This window comes from Phytophthora ramorum, assembly GCF_020800215.1.
Source record: "Phytophthora ramorum isolate Pr-102 chromosome Unknown Phyram_PR-102_s0002, whole genome shotgun sequence".
Taxonomy (NCBI): Eukaryota; Oomycota; class Peronosporomycetes; order Peronosporales; family Peronosporaceae; genus Phytophthora; species Phytophthora ramorum.
Genome location: NW_027150648.1, coordinates 2142478 through 2164475, shown reverse-complemented (window position 1 = coordinate 2164475; position 21998 = coordinate 2142478). Strand labels below are relative to the sequence as shown.

At 52.2% G+C, this 21998-nt stretch overlaps 8 protein-coding genes across 8 annotated transcripts; 3 read left to right on the top strand and 5 right to left on the bottom strand.

The window, feature by feature from the left end:
- Window positions 1-338: 338 nt before the first annotated feature.
- Window positions 339-2527, top strand: KRP23_2105 (uncharacterized protein; the record flags this gene model as incomplete). The annotated part of the gene is made up of 2 exons (XM_067886794.1): window positions 339-1444; window positions 1522-2527. 2 exons carry the CDS (start codon window positions 339-341, stop codon window positions 2525-2527), a joined length of 2112 nt encoding a protein of 703 aa, XP_067749443.1.
- A 225-nt stretch (window positions 2528-2752) lies between these two features.
- Window positions 2753-4270, top strand: KRP23_2104 (Phospho-2-dehydro-3-deoxyheptonate aldolase, Phe-sensitive; the record flags this gene model as incomplete). The annotated part of the gene is made up of 4 exons (XM_067886793.1): window positions 2753-3109; window positions 3176-3287; window positions 3353-3552; window positions 3620-4270. 4 exons carry the CDS (start codon window positions 2753-2755, stop codon window positions 4268-4270), a joined length of 1320 nt encoding a protein of 439 aa, XP_067749442.1.
- Window positions 4271-4571: 301 nt separating this feature from the next.
- On the bottom strand, window positions 4572-5672 carry KRP23_2103 (uncharacterized protein; the record flags this gene model as incomplete). The annotated part of the gene is made up of 4 exons (XM_067886792.1): window positions 4572-5129; window positions 5197-5312; window positions 5364-5417; window positions 5498-5672. 4 exons carry the CDS (start codon window positions 5670-5672, stop codon window positions 4572-4574), a joined length of 903 nt encoding a protein of 300 aa, XP_067749441.1.
- A 138-nt stretch (window positions 5673-5810) lies between these two features.
- On the bottom strand, window positions 5811-9580 carry KRP23_2102 (Zinc finger protein DZIP1L; the record flags this gene model as incomplete). Its single annotated transcript, XM_067886791.1, has 3 exons — window positions 5811-8542; window positions 8627-8960; window positions 9029-9580. The coding sequence occupies 3 exons, from the start codon at window positions 9578-9580 to the stop codon at window positions 5811-5813; spliced, it is 3618 nt and encodes a 1205-aa protein (XP_067749440.1).
- Window positions 9581-13331: 3751 nt separating this feature from the next.
- KRP23_2101 (Protein ALP1-like) lies at window positions 13332-14525 on the bottom strand (the record flags this gene model as incomplete). The annotated part of the gene is made up of 1 exon (XM_067886790.1): window positions 13332-14525. One exon carries the CDS (start codon window positions 14523-14525, stop codon window positions 13332-13334), a length of 1194 nt encoding a protein of 397 aa, XP_067749439.1.
- Window positions 14526-14657: 132 nt separating this feature from the next.
- On the top strand, window positions 14658-17147 carry KRP23_2100 (Elongator complex protein 2; the record flags this gene model as incomplete). Its single annotated transcript, XM_067886789.1, has 1 exon — window positions 14658-17147. The coding sequence occupies one exon, from the start codon at window positions 14658-14660 to the stop codon at window positions 17145-17147; it is 2490 nt and encodes an 829-aa protein (XP_067749438.1).
- Window positions 17148-17248: 101 nt separating this feature from the next.
- Window positions 17249-17953, bottom strand: KRP23_2099 (Potassium voltage-gated channel subfamily H member 6; the record flags this gene model as incomplete). Its single annotated transcript, XM_067886787.1, has 1 exon — window positions 17249-17953. One exon carries the CDS (start codon window positions 17951-17953, stop codon window positions 17249-17251), a length of 705 nt encoding a protein of 234 aa, XP_067749437.1.
- Window positions 17954-19604: 1651 nt separating this feature from the next.
- On the bottom strand, window positions 19605-21895 carry KRP23_2098 (Potassium voltage-gated channel subfamily H member 2; the record flags this gene model as incomplete). The annotated part of the gene is made up of 2 exons (XM_067886786.1): window positions 19605-21617; window positions 21680-21895. 2 exons carry the CDS (start codon window positions 21893-21895, stop codon window positions 19605-19607), a joined length of 2229 nt encoding a protein of 742 aa, XP_067749436.1.
- Between the last annotated feature and the right edge of the window lie 103 nt (window positions 21896-21998).

Below are 21998 nucleotides of genomic sequence, written 5' to 3'. Positions count from 1 at the left end.
TCTGCGCAACGCGACGACGCGAAAGCGAGACGCCTCGTCTTTTGCAACGGCACCAAACTTTCGCTGTCCTTGCGCTGTGCCCAGCGCGCTTCAACCTCGCTGCGCCGCGGGTTCACATGCCGGCGCGATGGGTGCTCGTTGCTCATAGGAGCGGCAGCTTCGACAAGGCGGAGCTTTCGCTCTCCGGCCTCATCGCCTCCCTCCCACGAGCCCACACTGCTTGCGGGCAGTACATATGTGTGTGTTTTCTTCAGTGCCACCACTTGGCTACGCCACTTGCTTTTCGGCGTGTCAGATGACCATGCTGCCGTGTATTGCGCCAAGTCGGTCGTCTCCACATGTCCGTGGAAACATGCTTCCATTGGCAGCGCTCCATGCTGGAGCTGCCCGTTTCTGGCTTGCAGCGCGGAGCGATTGGCCGCTCGGGCGTGAGCACACGGTGCAGGGTGTGCAAAGTTCAGACGCTCGGAGCACGCGACCCCACGACAGGCGCGGGTCCAGCCACGGCTGCACATTGTGCATCGCCCAATACGCCGAGCAGGTCTCCGCTTCTCGCCATGGACCACTCGAATGCGCGGCCGTCCATGCTGGGGCGCGTGTCCTCGAGCGCCAACGCGCGCTTTCCACTGGCCGCCGACTTCTTCCCAGCGGTGACGTGCACACCGGATCAGCACGCGTTCCTCAAGGACCAGGCCGAGCGCCTCTCGACCGAGGCCACGCACAAGGCCAAGTGGGCCATGAGCTACGAGGACGGCACCAACGGCTGGAAGCTCTCCAACTCGCAGCGCCACTTCCGAGAGACGGGCATCCGCACCTACTGCAGACGGCGAGACGCGCGCGACCGCAACGGCCACCGACAGCTCGAGTTCCGGTGCATGGGCAAGTCTCACATGTCGCTCGAGCACTGCCTCTCCGCGCTGTACTCGGACACGACGTCCGACTTCCGCAGCAACTCGACGTTCCTCATTGAAAACGCGCTGGACGCGGTGGTGCTGCACGCACTTGAGACCAAGTCGGACGACCAGCCGCACCACTACCTCGGGCTCAACTGGCTCGCGAGTCGATCGCCCGGCCTTTTCGCCAAGAACCGGGACCTTTGCTACCTCCGGAGCATGGGCACGACGCTGGACAGTAACAAGACCAAGGTCGGGTACCTGGTCATCCAGTCCGTGGACCTCAAAGAGTGCGCATCGCTGGAGAACTCGCTGGGCCTCATGCGCGGCAAAATGTCGGCCGTACTGTTATTTAAGGAGAACGCGGAGAACCACACCACCAACGTGCTGCTGCAGGGATCCATGGGGGTCAGTGGCCACTCGTCCAGCAAACTCGTGTCCTTCGTGCACGAGACCTTCGCGTCGGTGGTGACCAATCTCAACAAGGTGCAGGAGGCCAAGTACATGGCGCAGCAGGTGGAGGGCCACAAATTCCAGCGCATGATCGCCGGGTACGTGAATTGCAGCTTTGGGTTGCATTACTACAAGTCGTGCTGACAGACTGATGTTACCTTTGTGTTCGCAACAGGGAGCGTAAGCACTGCTGCATTTGTAACAAGAAGTTTTCACTCGTGAGGACACGATCGCAGTGCAGCGCCTGCGGTGAAAATATGTGCAAGGATTGCGAAGTGTCAAGCCGAGCGAAGGCTTTCAACAGCGGTAGCTTTGACGTCCCTACGCCGACCTCCAGTCGTCCTGAATTTGTGCTGTTCTGTAAGAAATGCGTGCGCGAGGCACGCCGCGACATGGGCAACCAGTCAGAGGGAGGAAGCGCACGTGCAAATCCGTCGTTCCTTTCGTTTGTTAACAACGTACAGTCAGCGGATGAAGGAGGTTACCGTCCATCGAACGCCGGTAAGGCGTCTAACCAGAGCAGCAGTACAAGCACCAGTTCGCTGCAAAAGCTGGTGGGTACTTCAAGCGGGGGTCCTGGCGGTCGCAACAGCAAACGTTCCGACCGCACCCCTCTGTTTGTCGGAACTACTATTCACATGTCGAGCGCTGGCGAAGTGCCGATCTCTCCGCTGTCTATCCGGACACAGCGCGAGAAGAGGCGTTCTCGACTGGAGACGGATCCGATGGAGTCGTACGACGGCTTTGACAACCAAGCGTACGGCGTGCCTTTGGAGACGGATGAGTACGACCCGCAGGAGCCCAGTCGAGAGAGCTCGAGCAGCTTCAGCAGCTACAAGTACAACTCGTCGGACCGACGTGGCTCACAGGAAGCGCGCGACAACGACATGGCCACTCGGTTACGCGAGATCTCGCAGCGTGCGCAGGAGGCGCTGGAGGTGACCAAGCGCAACTCGTGCATGATGAGCGACACGAGCAGCGCACCGCGCGTGTCGGACTTGTCGGCTTTCAAGGATCTAGACAAGTCCATCGCCGAGCAGGCGGATCTGCTCAACGCCATTGGCTTTGTGAGCACCGGTCGCGTGTATATGGAGAACAACGGCCCCGAACAGGGCGGCGTGCGTGTGAGTGAGTCGTCCAGCGTCATGAGTGAGGACGACCGCTTCGAAGTGGTCACCTAGGTAGCAACAGTAACGAAATAGTCACCACAAACTTGTCCAGTCGTGGTAATCAAGCGAGTGAGATGCCAAAACCAATGTTTTTGTCTCGAAACAGGCTAATCCTAATCGCCACTAGAACTTTCTTTTGAAGTTTGTATGGCACAGCGCTGCTGACGTACGACTCCGCTGGGCCACTGATATCTTCATTCGCATTTCGGAGCTCTCGAGCGCAAGTCGTACATTGCAATGACCGGACACGACGGGAACCTGTCGACGTCGCTCACGCTGGGGCTAGGCTTGCTGGCCGCTACCATGACGCTCATCACGGCCGGCAGCGTGGGGCTCGTGGGCTTTATGCTAGGCCGCCAGCTGCCGGAGACGCAGAGCGCCGCGCCCCGCAAGAGCGAACACGAGCACGACTTCGCGTCGCGGGAGCAGGAGCGCCGCCACCGCCTGCGCATCCCCAGCGGCACGGCTAGCGAGGACGTCAAGATCACGGACAAACAGGCCATCATGGATGTGCGCATCTCGGGCATCCGGCCGCTCATCCCACCCGCCATTTTGCTCGAGGAGATCCCGCTCACGTCCAAGATCGTGCAGACGGTGCGTTTGTCAATAGAGAGGGACGTGCAATGAACAGGAAACTGACTGCTGTGCTTGCTACTGCAGATTAACCGCGGCCGTCAGGGTTTGGCCAACATCCTGCGCCGTCTGGACGACCGCCTCGTGGTGATCGTGGGCCCTTGCTCCATCCACGACACGGACGCCGCGATGGACTACGGTGAGTTGGCTGCACAGTTGCAGAGATGAGGTGCAATAGGCTCATGATGTTGCTGTCAATTGCAGCCAAGCGACTGATGGAGCTCAAGAAGGAGCTGAACAAGGACCTGCTTATTGTCATGCGCGTCTACTTCGAGAAGCCTCGCACCACCGTCGGATGGAAGGGTCTGATCAACGACCCGGACCTCGACGGATCCTTCAACATCAACAAGGGCCTGCGGGTCGCCCGTGAGCTTCTCGCCGCCATCAACGAGCTCGGCCTGCCGGTGAGTTTTTTTCATTCCTGAAGTGACGAAGAAGTTGAGTTTTCGGGGACTAATACTGTGATGACAGGCTGGCTGCGAGTTCCTGGACACCATGTCACCGCAGTTCATCTCGGACCTGGTCAGCTGGGGCGCCATTGGTGCCCGTACCACCGAGTGTCAGCTGCACCGCGAGCTCTGCTCGGGGCTCTCCATGCCCATCGGCTTCAAGAACGGCACGGGCGGTGACCTGCAGCTGGCGGTGGACGCTGTTGTGGCTGCCAAGCACTCGCACTGCTTCTTGAGTGTCAGCTCGCAGGGGCTGGCGGCTATCGTCAACACCTCGGGCAACGACACGTGCCACTTGATCCTGCGTGGCGGCAAGTCCGGCCCGAACTTCGAGAATGAGCACGTGGAGGACGCGTCTGCTCGCATGCTCAAGGCGAACCTGGTGGACAACGTTATGATCGACTGCTCGCACGGCAACTCGCAGAAGAAGCACAAGAACCAGGTCAAGGTGGCCGCCAACATCGCGGACCAGCTTCGTACCGGTGACGACCGCGTTATCGGAGTCATGCTCGAGTCGAACATCGAGGAGGGCAACCAGCCCCTGGCCCCTGGCAAGCCTCTCGTGTACGGCAAGAGTGTCACGGATGCCTGCATGGGCTGGGAGACGACTGTCGAGGTGCTGCGCGACCTGGCTGCTGCCGTGCGCGAGCGCCGCGCTAAGAACCACCAGTAAGAGGCGAAGGCCAAGCAGGAGCAAGGTCTCTAGCGAACTTCCTCCTGGGTTAGTTTCTGTGCGCTTGCACTTCTCCTTGCTGAGCTTTATCAGGCGATGCGAGAAGGTATGGACACGGTGAACCTCTCGGGGTTCTTTGTTGTCAGCATGAAATGCATTCAAAAGTGTTCTCGGGTTCAGCATGTATTTTCACACATCGTGTCCTCGCATTACAAAACTTTGGGTAAATAGTTTTCGTAGAACAACCTGGTTGCCTTCACGCAATTTCCATCGACCATGTAAGATACAAGGCGAGTCTGGGCTAGCCACCACGATTTTGGCCATTGACACCATCGGGGATGCGGCGTGCGAGGCGCGTGCTGTGAACGACGGCACAGAACACAAAGTAGCTGCCAACGAAAGCGGAGAATCCAAAAGCTGAGATCACGACCACAATCAGCACAATGGCCGCGTAGCCCAGCGTGCGCTGCAACCAACGTCCCCAGGCGGACGAAGCCCCGACGAACGGCAGGTCGTAGCACGCGTAGTGACTCGCATCCCACGTACTCTCACACACCCAGCAGTACTCGAAGCGGCAGTGCGTGCACGTCATGTGATTGCAACCTTCATTCTTCCAGATGCGCATCTGGCACTTTGGGCACGCTCGTACCGCGTTTTGTTTGCCCACGGACGCTTCCCACGCCAAGTACGACTTGTCCACTTCGCCGCGACAGAACCAAAACCTATGCGCGTGCCCACGACAGCGGAAGCAACCCACCGTGCTGCACTTCGGACACGTGAAATTGTCGGCACTCTCACAAACAATCAGCTCGTCGCACCCAGGTCTCGGACACCACCTCGCACTTGGATTCTTCTCGTCCTGGTCGGCAATCAACAACGCTCCGATAAGCCCACGAGCGTATCACCCAGACAATGGAGCCACGTACTCGCTTGCGCTTCAACACTACTCGGTACTGCGCGGTCATCTCGCTCCCGATAATTCTCTTTAAGTCTTTCTCGTTTATCATCTTTCTGCAGGCTACTACGGGACACACCAATTGATCTACAGCAGCAGTCAGCAACAAGTCTCTCATTGCAGCCCCACAAACGTCACCTTCGTCCACTTCTCGCGATCGGATCTTCATCTCAATGTACCTCCCGATGCAGTCTGAAATGCACACACAGTAGCGTCCAACACATTAGGGAAATGCCATCGCCAACATCCTATTCAGTCCATTTTCCGACTACCGGCGCAAAAACGATGGCGACACTGAAGCTTCGCGTGCGCCTCGTCGTCTCCGTCTTCTACGTCTCGCAGCGCCAGTACAGGCACCGCCTCCAGACATATAAGGCATGTCTGCGGCTCCACGAGGGTCGCCACAAGCCGCCGGTAGCTGCGCACGAAGACCCGCAACATTGTCATCTATCGCGATGATCAATTCTGACCCGGCAGGTTTATTGTCAACTTTGTTAAGTTTAAAATACAATGTTTTGTTGTATTTTTCTTCCGTAGCACGAAAAACACTCGCAGGTGCAATGTCCAAAAACTATATCCCCATCATCACCTTGCGTTGTCAAACCCAGTTCCTCTTCTAGCTCGTCGTGATATCAACGGCGTCTTGGAGAAGGGTGAGATCACGTGAACTCCTGGGTCTGGTCGAGGCGAGCGACCAGCTTGCGAAACTAATCCACGATTCGCTTCAGCGTACGGATTCGGTGTGCCAGGCCGACCACTAGGTTTCACTTCTTCATCGTCTTCCAATTCCAGAGGCTGGGAAAGCTGTTGTTCGTCTTTGTCCTCCTTGTTCTCGAGATTTCTACCAGAAGTTGGAGGCTCAGGCTCCTTCACCTCGCTGATGTCGAGTCTTGGCACCTCGACAGGCGATTTCCCTTCTTCATACGCGTTGGCTAGTCGATCAATCTCGTTTGGATCGAAGTTTCCCACAGATTTACCAGCCGCCTGTCGACTCTCTCTGCTCATTCCAAGCCACGAAGACAGCAGCGAATTCCTGGCTATCGAGTGATGTTGATCGCTACCCTCCTTAGTGGCAGTGTCTCCGGTACGTTTGACTTGTTGAGCAGCATCGCCAGCCAGGAGCCGCTTCAATCGTTTCCTCACGACTTCAACTTGCACTGCCCTGTGGATCTTAGCAGCACCAGCAGTTCGACTTTTGGTTCCTAGTCTAGTGTCGGACGCTCGTCGACGGTACTCACCAGTTGCCATCGGGGTCGAACGCTCCGTAAGTAACTGAATGCGGCGCTGCACATCGGCTGGGAGTAATGTTTGCTCTAATCCAAGCTCCGAAGTGTGGTTCTCATAGTTTTCGCTCGATAAAGACCGAAGATCTTCGTCACCGCTGACACCTTGTCGTGCTTCCTTGCCTAGTTTGACACGCAGAACTTGTGCCAATCTTCGTTGAACTTTTTCGTACTCGGCGGACAACATAGGATCGAGGCTCATCCAAGAAGGCTCCAGCGTTTTGACTTCTGCAGACTCTGGATTTTGTGGTGATCCCATCTTCACAAGCCGTGCGTCCACGAGTCGGTCAATTTTCATCATTTCCACATTTTTCTTAGCAAGGAAACCACGAACGAGAGCTTGCAGTCGCACAATGCAAGCCAAACCAACTTTTCCGTCTCGCGATCTGTGCTTGGATTCGTTGTTTTCCTCGTCCAGTGTTGGTAGATCAGACGATGACAACTTCATAGATGCACGCTTGATGTCCTCGATCTGACCCGACACCATCGCATGAGTCTCAATCACTTGGCCAACTTGCATTGCTGCCACTTCGTGGTACGGAATGATTTCAACTTCGATGGCATTTTTGAGCTCGTGGACTCGTATGTCGCCACGTAATTCGGCACCAGTCTGCTTATGGTGAAGCAAGACGCGGTGGTACGTCATCGTAGCTGTAATTTCAAGCTTGTCGTTGTCATTCGCACCAACACTTTCATCTTCAAATTCATCTTTGCCAGAAAGCACTTTAGCAATCGAAACACGTAAATCGTTCGCTGTCATGGCTTCCTCCACCTGCACATTTACTTGGTTGTCGTAGTGATGGCGCACGTATTCCAGTTCTGGAGCTGTTAGAGCTGCCTCCAGGGAAACGATTTCAAGCGCGATACGCCAATTCGAAGTCTTCGCAAGCGCTCGACGGGCCAAAAATCCGAGCGCGACTTTTCCAATCGCATGTGCTGCCTGCTGGAACTTTGTTTTCGAGTCAGACTGCTTCGGCTCCTTCGCTTCAACAGGTTCTACTGCTACCACGGTATCCGTTTCTTTCTGTAAGGCTGGAGGTGGTTGCTCAACGGGTGACGGCGAGTCAATGCGTTGAACAGGTTCAACTCGAATGGGCGGCACAACGATTGTAGTGAAGGAAGAGGTCTTCGGCTCCGAATCCGTTTGAGCTACTTGAGAGAGCATATCAGTTTTTGGTTGTCGTTTGGATCGCTTTCCTTCGTTTTCTTCGTCAGTTTGGATAAGCTTATTTTCAGTCGGTGTCTCCGCGACCTCACCATGATCAACGCCGAACCGCTCGGCATCTAGTGCTGTTAGATCTGCTAACGTCATTGTTGGCTCTCGATGATGCTGTCTTTTCTTCAGCTTCTTGTACTTGGTCCACAATTTATTGCTTTCTTGCTCCAGCGTATCGATCTCCTGCTGCTTTTGCGCCTGAGCCTTCAAAAACGTATCCATGAGCTTTTCGACCTTCTCCGACCACCTTGCTTCCTCACTCCTTGATCGTACAACTTCTGAACCCTCGCCATCATCATTTTCTAGTCTTCCCGCGCGAGATGTTTTCTGGGCTTGAAGTCGTAACACCTCAGCGTTTGCAACTTCAACTTGAAGACGAGCTATAGCTTCTTGCGTGTACTGCCGCAAGTCTTGTTTTGTAGCCTCTTGCTTCTTTTCAATCTCGACTAGAGTGGTCTGCAACTTTTCCATATACTGCTCCACGCGCGAGCCCATTTGACTTTGCTGGTTCTCAAGCTGTTGGCGTTGCCGATCTCTTGCCTCTTGATCAAAGCGAACTTGGTCTTGCAATGCCGTCAGCTGCTTCGCGAGTTGGTTTTTATCTTCCAGTGCATCTAGCACCTCCCTTGGTAACGGAGCTGATTTTTCAGTTTTTTTCTTCTTCTTCGTCTTGGAATCACTGTCATTGCTTGAACCAGACGATGAGCTCGACTTTTTCTTCTTCTTCTGTTTCTTGGAGTCCTGGTGACGCCTTTGCTGATGGCGGAGCAGATATTCTGCCGACACGAACCGCTTTCCACACAAGACACAAGACACCGCTGGAGCAATAAACCAAAACCACATCGATCTGGTGAGACTACTGATGCACTCCCTTTAGAAAAAAACAGCTTGACCTCACTCACGGTTTGTGATCGACCCCTCTTCAGTAGCTGTGGGATCTGTATGATTGTTCAATAATTCATCGACGAGAACATTCGCCTCCCTTGCAGCATTTTCCTTGGCAGCTGAACTAATTCGATTAGAAGCTGAGGCATTGAGTAACATCAACTCTAACGTTGCCATCGTGCGCTGTTTCTGACGGATTTCGCGTTTCAAGCTGGAAATCTCCGTTTCATGCTGCCCATTTTCCGTCTCGAGTTGCTGGCACTCTGTCATCAGCTGTTCACACTGTTTTTCGACCCCCTCTGAGTGATCAACAAGTGAGTCTTGTACATGCATCAGATATTCCAACGTAAGCTATGAAAGCACAACAACAAGTCAGAGATAAACTAAATCACACTCAGTGCAAGAGACAACTACAATACCTGTGCAATCTGGAACAGTTTGAGGAAATACGCGTCCGAGTAGTGCTGTACGTCATCCAGCGTCACATCTGCGAAGGCCAAATTTTCCAGATGCCTCTGGATGGTTTCAATATCCGTTGTAGCCGCAATCTTTTCCAGATCGAGCCGTGCAATGGCGCGTGTATCCAATTTACCTGCTCTCTGTCGGAACGCGAAATTGCGCGTAGGCAGCCAGACCTGTCGCTGAAGCCCGTGGGTCGGACTGTTCGGCTCATTTTCTTTATCCTGCAAGTCGTCAACACCATCGCTGTCCCCTTCCAGCGGCTTGAGAACTCGTTTTGACTTGCGTTTAGTTAGGAACTTGGCACGACGGTCAAAGCCTCGTGAAGCACTTTTCCGACCCTTGCGCAGCTTTGAGGAGATGCCCAGATTTCGTGGTTCTGAAAACCTTGGTGGCAGTCTACCCCGAGGCCGAAGCGTAGACGATGGAGAGGCTTGCAAAGGACCAAACATACCTGCGTACTCGTCATAGCCGCTGTAGAAGCGTGCATCCTCCATGTAGTAGCTCCCCATCGCGGACGACTCTACATGTAGAAGATTTGTGTCGGTTCGGCTCGAAACGAAAGCTGAAATCCATCCTTCACATGGAAATAAAACTGACGAATACAGTCATAACCCAGCGTACCGAAGTGGATCAGCATGAGCTGCAACAAGAGAATGATCGGTATTAGCAACCGACCTTGGAGTTGTTCGTGCACGTGTGAGATAGATATTACGTAGAGTGTAAGAATAATAATCTCAATATACTTGACGTGCGATAGATATTCCAAGCGAAACACTAGCTGTGATCAAGCGCAGATCCCCGTGCAAAATTTGATTCTGATCATTACTTCCTTTCTGCGGTTGTTGAAGCACTCACAGTGGAATTAAGCTGCTAGCTCATTCGCACTGATATTAAAAGTTTCACAGAGTGACCTTATTTCTTGAATTGGGCTGTCGCTCAGCCTGCGCTCTTTTAGAACTATTGTACCTTGACCGACTTCCCACATAAAACTTATGGTTTGACCGATGTTCACTGCAATCAAGCCCACCAGGATTTCGAAGAATGAATACAAATTTTAAACGTATTATGTACAACCCGCTGAAGAGGTCGACACTAAAGCACTACCATCAGAGACCAGTCGAGCAATTAAATACTTAAACATGAGTTTGTCACCAGAAGCAACAAGAGGAGATCGAATTGTTCCTTTGTACACCTGGCAACGAACATAACGTCGACGAAAACCAGCGCTGATTGTGCGAGGTAGTACGTCTCAGAGGTTCGATGTGAGATTATCGTCGAATTGAAATCAATAAAAATGCTACAAACTGTCTGGAAGGGGTGGAGATTAAAACAATGCCGAAAGGTAGAGGAAATACCCACAAGGCGAATAAAATCACCCAGTCGACAATTGCTCCTCATCGAGTTCCGACTTACAACCAAGCAGATTTTACATTACGCTACGACAACTTCAGTGCCACATCTCGAAATTGAAAGAGATATCCAAACGCAGTCCGTAGTTTACTTCCCGCAATTCCGAGAGTAGCGCAGACCATGATATGAAAATACACACAGCAAATACTTCGAAGTATTCGAATAAGAGTGTATGCTCAACGGAGTATTCTCCACCTGGGAGAATTTTGGAATTAGCATATCCATTTCACACGAGACTGTGTCAGAAGTTCGGTCTGGGACGGTGGTGTTCAATGACATTCACTTGAAGCAGCTTGAAGCTTAGAATTGTTGTTGCTCGGTAACACACAAATACACACAAACAGACCAGCAGGTTGGCATGACCACAAATATTTCGCTCCATAACTTTGAAAATGTGTTGTACGTTGTATTTAGTGGTTTAAGCAACAGCCTCTCCTTGCTTGCTCTTAGTTCAGTCTAACCAATTGAATTGAAAGGTGAGGTCGAGCCCTGCAGAAAAAAAAGTTATAAAAATCGAAACATTTTGCTTAGCTTACAAGAAAACACGTACCAAAGTGCACTAGTGTGATCTGCAATAGTGGTGTAATCCATACAAAGAGGCGACCTTGAAGCAGCTCTTTTTCAGTCTCCAGAACAAACGCAAGTTGATGAAGCAATGAAAAGCCAAATTTACGTTGCAGAATAATGTGCAGCCACATGATTGACAACATCTCGACTGAGGCGTACAACATAATGCTTCCGACGTTTGTGCGCAGCTGGCTGGAGGTGAGATTGCGGGCATAAGAGTAATACTTGGCGCTCGGGAGGTGTACGAGGACCGACAAGTATATAACGTATAGTGTCGGGATGACACTCTCGATGTACTCAACCAGAACCAGATATTCCAGATGGAACAGCATTTTTCGCGAGCACCGGTTTAGCTTGGCTTCGTAGTTTACAGAGGTTAATCTTGATTGCTGTGGCTTGTGTGGCGAATTGACTGCTTGTGCAGCATCTGAAGCAGCAATGCGTCCCGATGGGAAAAGACTGACGGAGTACCGTCTATTGCGACCACTTCTCCCAAGAGGTTGCCGAGTTTGGTCACCAAGTTGGCTATCACGGTTTAAATTATCAAGCGCATCAAGCACTCTTGCTCCGCGTTCAATATCCCAAAGTGAAAGTAACGACCGACCAATGTTCAGCGCGATCATCAAGATGGAGGCCCACCAAGAGCGTGACGACTGGATGCATGTTGACACGTAGAGCCCGTTGAAAACATCAACTGTAAAAACTACCACGGCAGGGATGGTTTCTTTGTCGTCAGAGGCTAACCACGCAACTAAGTGCTTGAATCCCAGCTTCATCACCGGTAGGAATATCAGCAACCCAATCTGCTGCTTCGAAGAGCACCTCGTAAAAATGATGCCGAACGAGATGTAGACAAATGCTAGCACGGATTGACCAACGATGAGGTAGAGCTTATACTTGAGCCGCGCACTAACCCGAGGGAAAAATGACGACCTATCGCGTCGAATGGACCCCAGAAGGGATGCCATGAAAAGTATTTGGAACGGGAAAGAAGTCATCGCGATTCCAAAAGGAATTGGGAAAACCCCCCATAGCGCTGCAACACTTATCATCGTGAGAGTGACTCCGCACCCAGTTCCAATTCCGATACAAAAAATGTTATTGTGCGATAGCTCCGGCGTTGTATCGTGAATTTGATATAATGATCCGAGGCTCGCTGAAGTAATGAAACCACATAGTCGAATCCATGTGCCGTAGTTTGCCTCCCACCCTTCGGTTGGATTCTGTAATGGTACAATTTCCAGGATAATTGCGAGCAGCAGAGCAGGGAGTGGTGTAACCGCACAAACTAGCACAGCCCTTGATAGTGATGCGCGCTGGCAATAGGCGTTGAGCACTTCTGTTCTTGCATTTGAGTAATGACCACGTCGAGAGATTTTGGTAAGATACCAGAGTTGCCACACTCGCTCGAAAAGGCGCGATACTCGAGATCGAGTCACATGAGCCTTAGACCCAGCGAACCCGTCAGGGACGACGACGTTCAATGGCATCTACACTCCCTCAACCTTCAGGTAATTGCATCGAAACACGGGCAAGTCGTGGCGACGCCTGCTATTGTGGGCACCGCGAAACGGCCTTGGGCGGCATTTCCACGAGTAGCACATTTTTGCTGGTGTGAGCCTGACAAGTTTATCAGAGGCGAGAACACGAGAAGACCAAATTGTTGAATACGGCTGGAACGAAAGTATACCTTTTCCTTGAAGGATTTTCAGTGGAGCCGATGAAAGCACACAAATAGTGTCACAAAAAAATCGATGCAGTGGGGCCGCATCCGAGTAAAATAGCAATCTACGAGTTTGTGGTAGACAACTCTGTGATAGGGATTTTATGAGGTCATCGAAAATCACTGTTGAAGTGATCAACATCCACAGACAAATTCATACTCCGATGTTAGCCTTCCACCGTCGCTAGATCTAGTATTATAGCGGAATGGTAGCTGCTGCAAGCACCAGTACTCCAGCATCAACACAGGAAACGGCATCAAACGCCCGAATCAAGACACAACTAGAGTCCCTGCCAAGTCAGAAAGATGCTGTGGCTCCACAGTGCGCTTAAACGTAGCAGCCATTATTATCTAAATATCTTCCGGGAACGACGCCGCACATAGGCTTGGGACCAGGACAGAACGGTTTTCGGCATGTTTAAATGCTCCGTTCGAATGGGTTGATGCCCCTGCTCTGAAGTCACTACGAGACATTCAGTCCATTCGACTGTTTAGAATGACATACTTGAAGGTCGTCAACGGAAATACGCTTCAAAACATCTAACACACGCAGCTCTGCGTCAACCAAATTGGTTCACAATGTGGTCTCGGTTTACGTACAGAAACTCTTTGATCCGATCGCGCTGAGCCGCAGCGTCGTCTTCCATGCTTTCGTCCATATCGGAGTCTTCCGTGTCCGAGTCTTCGTCCATGTCTTCCTCGTCCGTGTCGTCCTCCAACGAGGAGTCGACCTCAACGAGGTCATTCAGATCCACGAGGACATTATGCAGAACGATGGCAGTAGATATAATCTGAGCCATCTGCGTCGTCGCAGCGTCTCCATCCTCCGTCCTCTGTCTCAGCGGCGACTGCAGGATCCGAAAGCGTTTCTTGATCATCTCGCCCGTCCGTTTCACCGCGCGTTGTGTCGTCGACTGCAGACTGTTAAACAGCATTTCAGCCGCCGACATGTCTGTAGTGACTGGGTAAGGTACCACAACGTGCTTTGACAGCGGGTATCCTGCATGGCCGACAATGTGCTTCCCTTCCGGGACAATCTCGGCCAAGTTCCTTCCGAACCGCGAGTACCTGAGCGTCTCCCTGTCCGTGATCCCACCCGGTCGGACGTCCATGGACCTCACTCGACACTGGGCGTCTACCACGAGTTGCACGTTCTCAGCCGGGAAGTGTCTGCCACAGTACCACCCTTCCCAGTGTCGGGGGCGCTCAATCTCCACCAACATCCCTCCGACGGCCAAGCAGCAGTTCGGGTAGCCGCAAATGGCTTGAAACTCGTCACTGAGTTGACTCCAGTGCTCCTCCGACGTGGGGAAGTTGAAGTACTGGGTCTTGACGTTATCCGACAGCAGGACGGTCATCACCTGCCACAAGTACCGCCCCGCAGCTTTCGACGTCGTGTCGAAGGTCTCCGCTGCCTCTTCCAGCGTCGTACAGTGCGTCAAATAAAAAACTGCAATTGCCACGCGGTCCCGCAGCTGGAATCGAGAGTTTGCACCAATGGGACGATGCGTTTGCAGCCACTGGTGGCCCAGGAAGGCGCAGATCCAGTCGAACGAGTTGCGCCGCATGCCGAAAGTTGCGCGGAATTTGGCGTCGTCCATTTCCAGCGGAAAGAGCGACAGGCGACGGCGTTTCACTGCACGCTGCGTGGACTCATCGGTAGACGACTCGGCTGCGTGCACAACCGCCGCCAGCGCCGTCGACACGGCCGTCTCTACGGCCGCCAACGCCACGGATCTATTCGGCTCGTCCATTATCGTTTTTTCCTGATTTGCGACGATTTGCGTAGACTAAAACTATTCAGACCTGACTCAGACTATATCGCTTTTTATTTGAGACGATTTGAGTGGACCAAAAACTAGTCCGAGGGACTAAAAATTGGATTGATGGAGACGGTCGAGGCGTCCTTGGAGCACGTGGCTGTGGGCTGCAACGCCGCCAGCAATGCGCTGTCAGTGCCCGTTCATGGTTTGTCAAGTGGCTCTATGTGTTGCAACTACAGTGCCGCGTTTGCAGCGCAGAACGTGGTGTGTGTGCTGCGTTGCACCCATGACAAGGAGTCGAATGGCGTCCCGCTGACCATTTCGGAGACGCTGAAGCATCAGGAGGCGGCGGTGACGGACTCCTCAAGACTCACGAGCGTTCGACTGCAAATGGATGCGCAGTCGGAGCCCCAAGTGCTCGCGGGAGACTCGGAGGGGTGCGTATTCCTTTGGAAAAAGACGTCGACAGGTGCCTGGAAGGTGGAAAAGATCTCGGATGAGTGCCACAAGCTACCGCAAGTGGCGGTAGCTGCTGTGGCAATTGCAGAGACCAAGAGACGTCGACTGTACGTCGTGGCGTTCTCCGATGGGACGTTGGTGGCGTTTGCAGAGGCAACAGAGGGTGGGGAGGTGACGCTGATGAGTCGACTGGATCTCGGCGTTAAGAGCATCATGGAAGCGGTGGAGGCGATGGTGATGGTGAGTGAGGATGGGCAAGGAGAGGAGAGTGTTCTGGTGGCGGCGGGGGGAGTGGACGCCAAGGTGCATCTGTTTGAAGTGGCGGGGGGAGAAGATACCCTGACGCCGTTGTTGGAGCTGGAAGGCCATCGAGGCTGGATCCGAAGTCTCGCGTTTCAACAACTAGAGAGGAAGGAAGGTGTGAGCGTTGTGCTGTTGGCATCGGCGTCGCAGGATCAACGCATTCGACTGTGGAAAATCACTGCTCGCTCGAAGATCGACACGCCCGGTTCGTCTGGTGAGGTGAAGGACGGGTACCTTGCTGTTGGTGAACAGATGACGTACATTGTGAGTTTTGATGCTTTGCTTCTCGGCCATGAAGATTGGGTCACGTCTGTGCAGTGGACGCAGTTGCCAACCGGGGATAGTGTTGGCGCCTGCGAGCCTGCTCTGCTTTCGTCTTCGATGGACAACACGCTCATTGTGTGGACGAAGCCAACAGACGCACGTGGTTCGTGGACTCCGTCACTTCGCGTCGGTGAAATGGGAGGGAATGGGTTGCTGTCGGGTGGCGTGTTACCTGCCCGTGGCGACCGCCTGAATCTCGTGTCGCTAAACTTTGGCGGACAACTGGAGCGGTGGGAGCAACAGCCAGCGCCGTCGAAACTGTTCCAACCAGCCATTTCAGTAAGCGGGCACTGCGCTGAAGTCACCGATCTTTCATGGTCACCACGCGGTGACTACTTGGTGTCTGTATCTTTGGATCAGACTGCACGTGTTCTGGCACCCTCAAAGCTGTCGAAAAGCAAGTCTAAGTCAACAACGGGATGGTACGAAATTTCAAGAGCGCAAGTGCACGGATATGACATCAACTGTGCGTGTTTTGTCCTCGGAACACACCACGACCAGTTTGTGAGCGGTGCGGACGAAAAGATTTTGCGTGTGTTCGAAGCTCCTGATGAAGTAAAACAATTGATTGGTCAATTAAACCCATCTAGCGGTGGTGACGAAGTTGTTGCTGATCCACAAATCCGCACGGTACAGCATGCATACCTTCCAGAGCTGAGTCTTACGAACAAGTCGGCAGAAGAGGAAGAACCAACTGGTGCTTCAGAAAGCAGCAATGGATATGCCAACCTAAAGGACTCTTTATCATTGCCGGTTGGAGATAGACTGGGTCGCAAGACGCTTTGGCCAGAACAGCGCAAGCTTTACGGCCATGGAAACGAGATGCTGTGTGTGACTTCGTCACACTCGGGTGATTTGATCGCGTCCGCCTGCAAGTCTCGGGAGGAGCGATATGCGGCGGTGCGCTTGTGGAATACTTCAGATTGGAGCGAAGCGCAAGAGCCTCTAGAGGGTCACAAGAGCTCTGTGGTGCAGTTGGAGTTTTCTCCGAATGACCAGTTTTTGCTGTCTGTGTCCAGAGACCGGCAGTTCTGTTTGTACCAGCGACAGCAAAGCTCGGATAAGAAATTTGCACTCGTGGAGCATGTGAAAGCGCACCGGCGTATTATTTGGAGCTGCTCCTGGTCTCCAGACTCGAGTATGTTTGCTTTAGGATCGAGAGATCAGTCCTTTTCTCTTTGGAGTAAAAAAAGTGGCAAGTGGGGTCGAGCCTGCGACTCGGTTTCAGTCGATGCTGCTGTCACTGCAGTAGCCTTTTCCCCAAAGCAACACGAAGCTATTGCTGGCCCCGTATATGTTTTGGCCGTGGGTCTCGAGACCGGAGCTATCCGATTCTTCAATGTCTCACAGTCCAGCGAGAATGCCGCTGAAGTGACGTGTACGCAAGTGGGTGACGTTGCATGGGAGCTCTCTCCATCAGCCGCAATTTTACGATTGGCATGGGGTTCTGCTACAAGTGAAGATGAGTATACTCTTGCCGCAGCAAGCAGTGATAGCTCAGTCCGTATGTTCATCATTAAACTCTAAATCCACCATTGCTGTCCACACATAAAGCTAACAGGTTTTTATTTTATGACACTGGAACTGGATGCGAGTTTTCCAATATTAAACGCAAACAGAAAAATAAACTACATCAAGCACCGCTCTACCCCAGATTGCATATGCTTGTACTTAGTGATCTCGCTTTCGAGAATCTGGGCCTGCGTTGGGTACAGCTCTTTCACGTAATCTAGGTCTTGGCGGCACAGTACATGAATTTGCACCCACGTGAGCGCTACAGTTGTTGCCGACCGCTTGGTGTGCTGTAGTAGCGCCATTTCACCGAAGTAATCGCCCTTGCGAAGGATGCAGATGATCTTAATGGCTTTAGAGTTCGGATCCAGCACCCCAACAGAGCCTTTCGAGCCGATAAACCCCATCCAGTCCCCGAATTCACCTTGTCGAATCAGCACATCGTCCTGCATGTAGATAACTGTCCGTAGATGCAGAATGAGGACCTCAATGACGGCTGGAGCCAATGTTTTCGCTGACAGGAAGGGAATTCGTCGGATCATATCTCGGTAGAGCTGAAACTTGATCTCGCAGATGAGTGCCGGTGATAGTTCATTGATAAAAGCATCAGCATCGCCACTGATACTCTTTGTTTCGCGCCACAGGTTCTCGTAGTAGCCGCGAATACGTTTAGCAAGATCGTCGGGGATGCCGAGGAAGCGACAACGCTCCGATGTTGTGATGATTTTCTTGCTGTACGCCGCTTCACTCTCGTCGAAGGATGCAATCAGTGCAGCAACTGCACCGAACACGCTAGCTTGGAGTATGTTGCCAATCAGCATGAAGCAAGCGACTGAGATCAACTCGATTGGCGAGTACATCACGGGAGGACTGGCATTCACACATCCGATTATCAGCGACCAGCAGAGGCTGTACTCATCAAACAGTGACGTCGGAACGAATACGCCTTCGTGTAGGTGCGATCGCCAATCCGTTGCTACCCAGCTCCAGTAACACGTCAACAAGTGTGCAATCGTGATCACCAGACCAAGAAGCAACAAGAAGCGCACGATACCAGCCTTTCTTGCGGAATGGAGTCTGTGTGCAAGGTGGCTTACTTTCGCCAGGCGGAAGATCTTCAAAAAGCTGATAGCATCGTTGTGGCTGGAATCCCCAAGCAACTCGAACGGGAACCAACTCAAAAAGTCTGGCACCGCCCAACCACTGGCCAGATAATTGATCACAGTTCGCTTCGGCCCCGAGATGAGGTTCCCATGCTCATCGATGTAAGAGGAAAACATCCGCACGAAGAAATCAATGACAAATACCACGGGCTCGAAGACATTATAAACCTTGAGAAAGGCTGAGCGATACTTGAAACCCAATGAAAGCGGTGTGAATATAAGATCGAGTAAAATCATCGCAATGACGAGTAGATCCCAAACACTGCGGTAGAACGAGTCGTGACGTAGTGTGTATCGGCTCACTTCACCCTGAAGCTTTCGCGCGGATAAAATCTCTTCTGGGGATACACTTGGTTCCCCATCTTTCATCTGCAGAAGAGTCACACTCTGAGACTTGGCCAAGTTAATGGAGCTGACGGAGAAGCGACGACTAACGGCTTCGTCATCGGATGAAATTGCGTCGGTCGGTTTGTGCGCTCTACTCAAAGGTATGATTTTCGTCACGCGTTTTGATAATGGCATCCATCCTCTTGAAGGCACTTTGACCTTTTTCGTCGGCGTATGGGGCTTGTTCGTTTCGATTTTGGACAACCATTGGGCAGACAGCGTAGCGTCCGGTATAGCAAGAGGAAGACTTGCTTTCTTCTTCTCCACGAGAGAAGCTGTGCGAGGGCCTGCTGCTGTGCGATGGGGCATCGTTGTTGTTTTCATCACTTCCGGGGGGGCATGAGAAACGAGCGTCAACGGATTCAGCCCTGACAAACTTCTGGTAGGAATGTCCTTGCCTAAAATGTGATAGCTTGAAGGTGGGCTATTCTCACTGTAACTTCGGTTCTTGTTTCTCAACACCGTCATCTGAAAAGCAAAAAGTCACTGTTCATTAAACGTGCTAATACGACTCTGTGACCGAGATCGAACCTGAAGTTGGCGATGGACCATTGTGCTCAGATCACGCAGCATTCGGTGCGATGTTTGGATGTCAGACTGCATCTGGTCAAGGCGTTCTTCAAGTCGTCGGTATTGATCCTGTGTGATGAAACCATTACTTTGAAGTGGTGGGAAAGACTCATATCGTTGCTCTATAATTCGCGACAGCTCATCAGGAAAGGAGTGCTCCATGATGCTAAACTAACAGTGGCAGCGTTGACAGCGTAGCGGTTGGCGATGTGAACAACGGCGAAACCTATTTCTACAATGACGGGGTTTTCTCTGCGAGTTGAGGGTAGGCAAGCGAAAATAGTTGGCTGGTATCCAGCAACGAGTACTGCAGCGAGAAAACACATTTCAATTAAATGGGTTACATCTGCATCTACTTGTAGCGAACCTTCGACTGCATGTACTTGTTGATTTCCCGTTCGAGGATCTCCGTTTGCGTCGGGTACTGCTCCTTGACGCTGTCAAGATCGTTGCGACAGAGAACGTGAATCTGAACCCACGTTAGCGCGACTGCGGTGGTGGATCGTTTGGCACGCTGCAACAGTGCCATCTCACCAAAGTAATCGCCCTTGCGGAGAATGCGAATTATCTTCCGCGTTTCACAACTGGGGTCCAGAACACCTACGGATCCTTTCGAGCCGATAAACCCCATCCAGTCGCCAAATTCACCCTTGCGAATGAGCACATCGTCTTGCATGTAGATAACTGTGCGTAGGTGCAAAATGAGCATCTCGATCACTGCTGGAGCGAGCGTCTTTGCAGAGAGGAAGGGAATCTGCTTAAGCATATCGCGGTAGAGTTGGAACTTCACCTCACAGATAAGCGCTGGTGAGAGCTCGTTGATGAAGGCGTCGGCATCACTGCTCACAGTCTTCGTCTCGCGCCAGAGATTTTCATAGTAGCCCCGGATACGCTTGGCTAGGTCATCGGGGATACCTAAGAACCGACAGCGCTCCGATGTTGCGATAATTTTCTTGTTGTATGCTGTTTCATCTTCATCAAACGATGAGATCAGCACAGCGACCGAACCAAACACGCTGGCTTGAAGAATGTTGCCTGTAAGCATAAAGCAAGCCACGGATATTTGTTCGACAGCGGTGAACATCGGAGGAGGGCTTGCATTTAGGCATCCGACAATCAATGACCAACACAGTGCATACTCGTCGAACAGCGACTGCGGTACAAACGTGTTGTCTTCTAGATGCGATCGCCAGCCGCGAGCCACCCAGCTCCAGTAACAGGCTAGAAGATGCACAACCGTCAATACGATTCCAAGCAGCAAGATGAATCTCAGGATGCCTGCTTTCTTGGCAGAGTTAAACTTTCGCGCGATTTGGCTCACTTTAGCGAGTCGAAAGATTTTGGTAAAACTGAGAACTCGGCCTTTGCTGGCAAGTAGTTCGAACGGGAACCAGCTGAGAAAGTCTGGTATCGCCCAACCACTCCAAAGGTAGTTCATCGCAGTTCGCTTTGGTCCCGATATGAGGTCACCACGTTCATCTGTGTAGGATGAGAAAATGTGCACAACGAAGTCGATTACGAAAAGGATCGTTCCAACAATATTGAGCCCCGCCAGGAATCCTGGCATGTAGTTGAAACCTAGCGAAAGCGGCGTGAAGATGACATCGAGAAGGATCATCGCCATGATTAGCAGGTCCCAAGCGTAGCGATAAGTTGAATCGTGACGAAGTGTGAATCGACCCACTTCGCCGTCGAGGTTTCGCGCTGACAAAATCTCTTCCGGTGATACCGTAGCATCTGCGCGTTGTGTCATTAGAAACATACTCTTCAGTCGATTTCTCGAGGGGCCCACCGGCTTGATGAAATTAACTGCACCGGAGTATCGCCGTGACACTTTCATTTCCTGATCATTGATGACGGGTGGTTCATTCTCCGGAACCTGACTCGGTTGCATTGGAGGTGAAACCTTGTTAGCACCACCACGTAGTACTGCCCCAACAGCTTCAGAAGCCTCTTTTGAAGCATCTGGTTTGCTCCTCCGACTTTCAGGTCCTCGGATAAGCGACCGTCTCAAGGCAGCAAATTCAGCATTCAGAACCGCAAGACCGAGGCTTTTCTTTTTCAATGTCGGGCTTTGAGGCGGCTCTGGCGGAGATGTCGGATCCCCACCGACAGCACCCGGCATCGTATCTACACGACTGCACTGTGCTTCGGAAGCGGTTGCTGCTCTTGTTTCGGTACGAGATCCTGGCGTTGGATCGGCTGCCTTCGGAGGATCCGACGGAAGCAGAGAAGCTGGAGCAAATCCACTACTGCCGGTAGTAGTTGCCATTGGCGAGAGCGACAAGCTTGAAGTCACTACTTGGAAGGTAGAGGGAGAGATCGTTTCACTAAGACTTCGGTTCTTGTTCATGGGTGCACTCGACTACAACGAAACGTAACAAAATTAAGCAAAATGTCATTAGAACAGCACCACTCCAAGCTCACCTTCAGTTGGCGGTGCACGAGTACACTCAAGTCACGCATCATCCGATGCGTGGCGCGAATTTCAGCCTGCATCTGGTCTAACCGCTCATCTAAATTCCCTGGTTTGCCTGAATCACAGCGATCGCTAGCTTGGCTCGGTGACATTGACGCAGATGAACCATATCGCAGTTCTTGCTCCACGAATTGAGGCAGTGCTGGTCCTTTCTCCAGCTCCATAGCGCAATTCGACACCTGGCCGAACGTAATGAGGAGGAGTTCCAGTGCGAATACACTCCAACTGCAAAGGAAGCGAAACCACCCTAGCAAAGATGAAAATGGA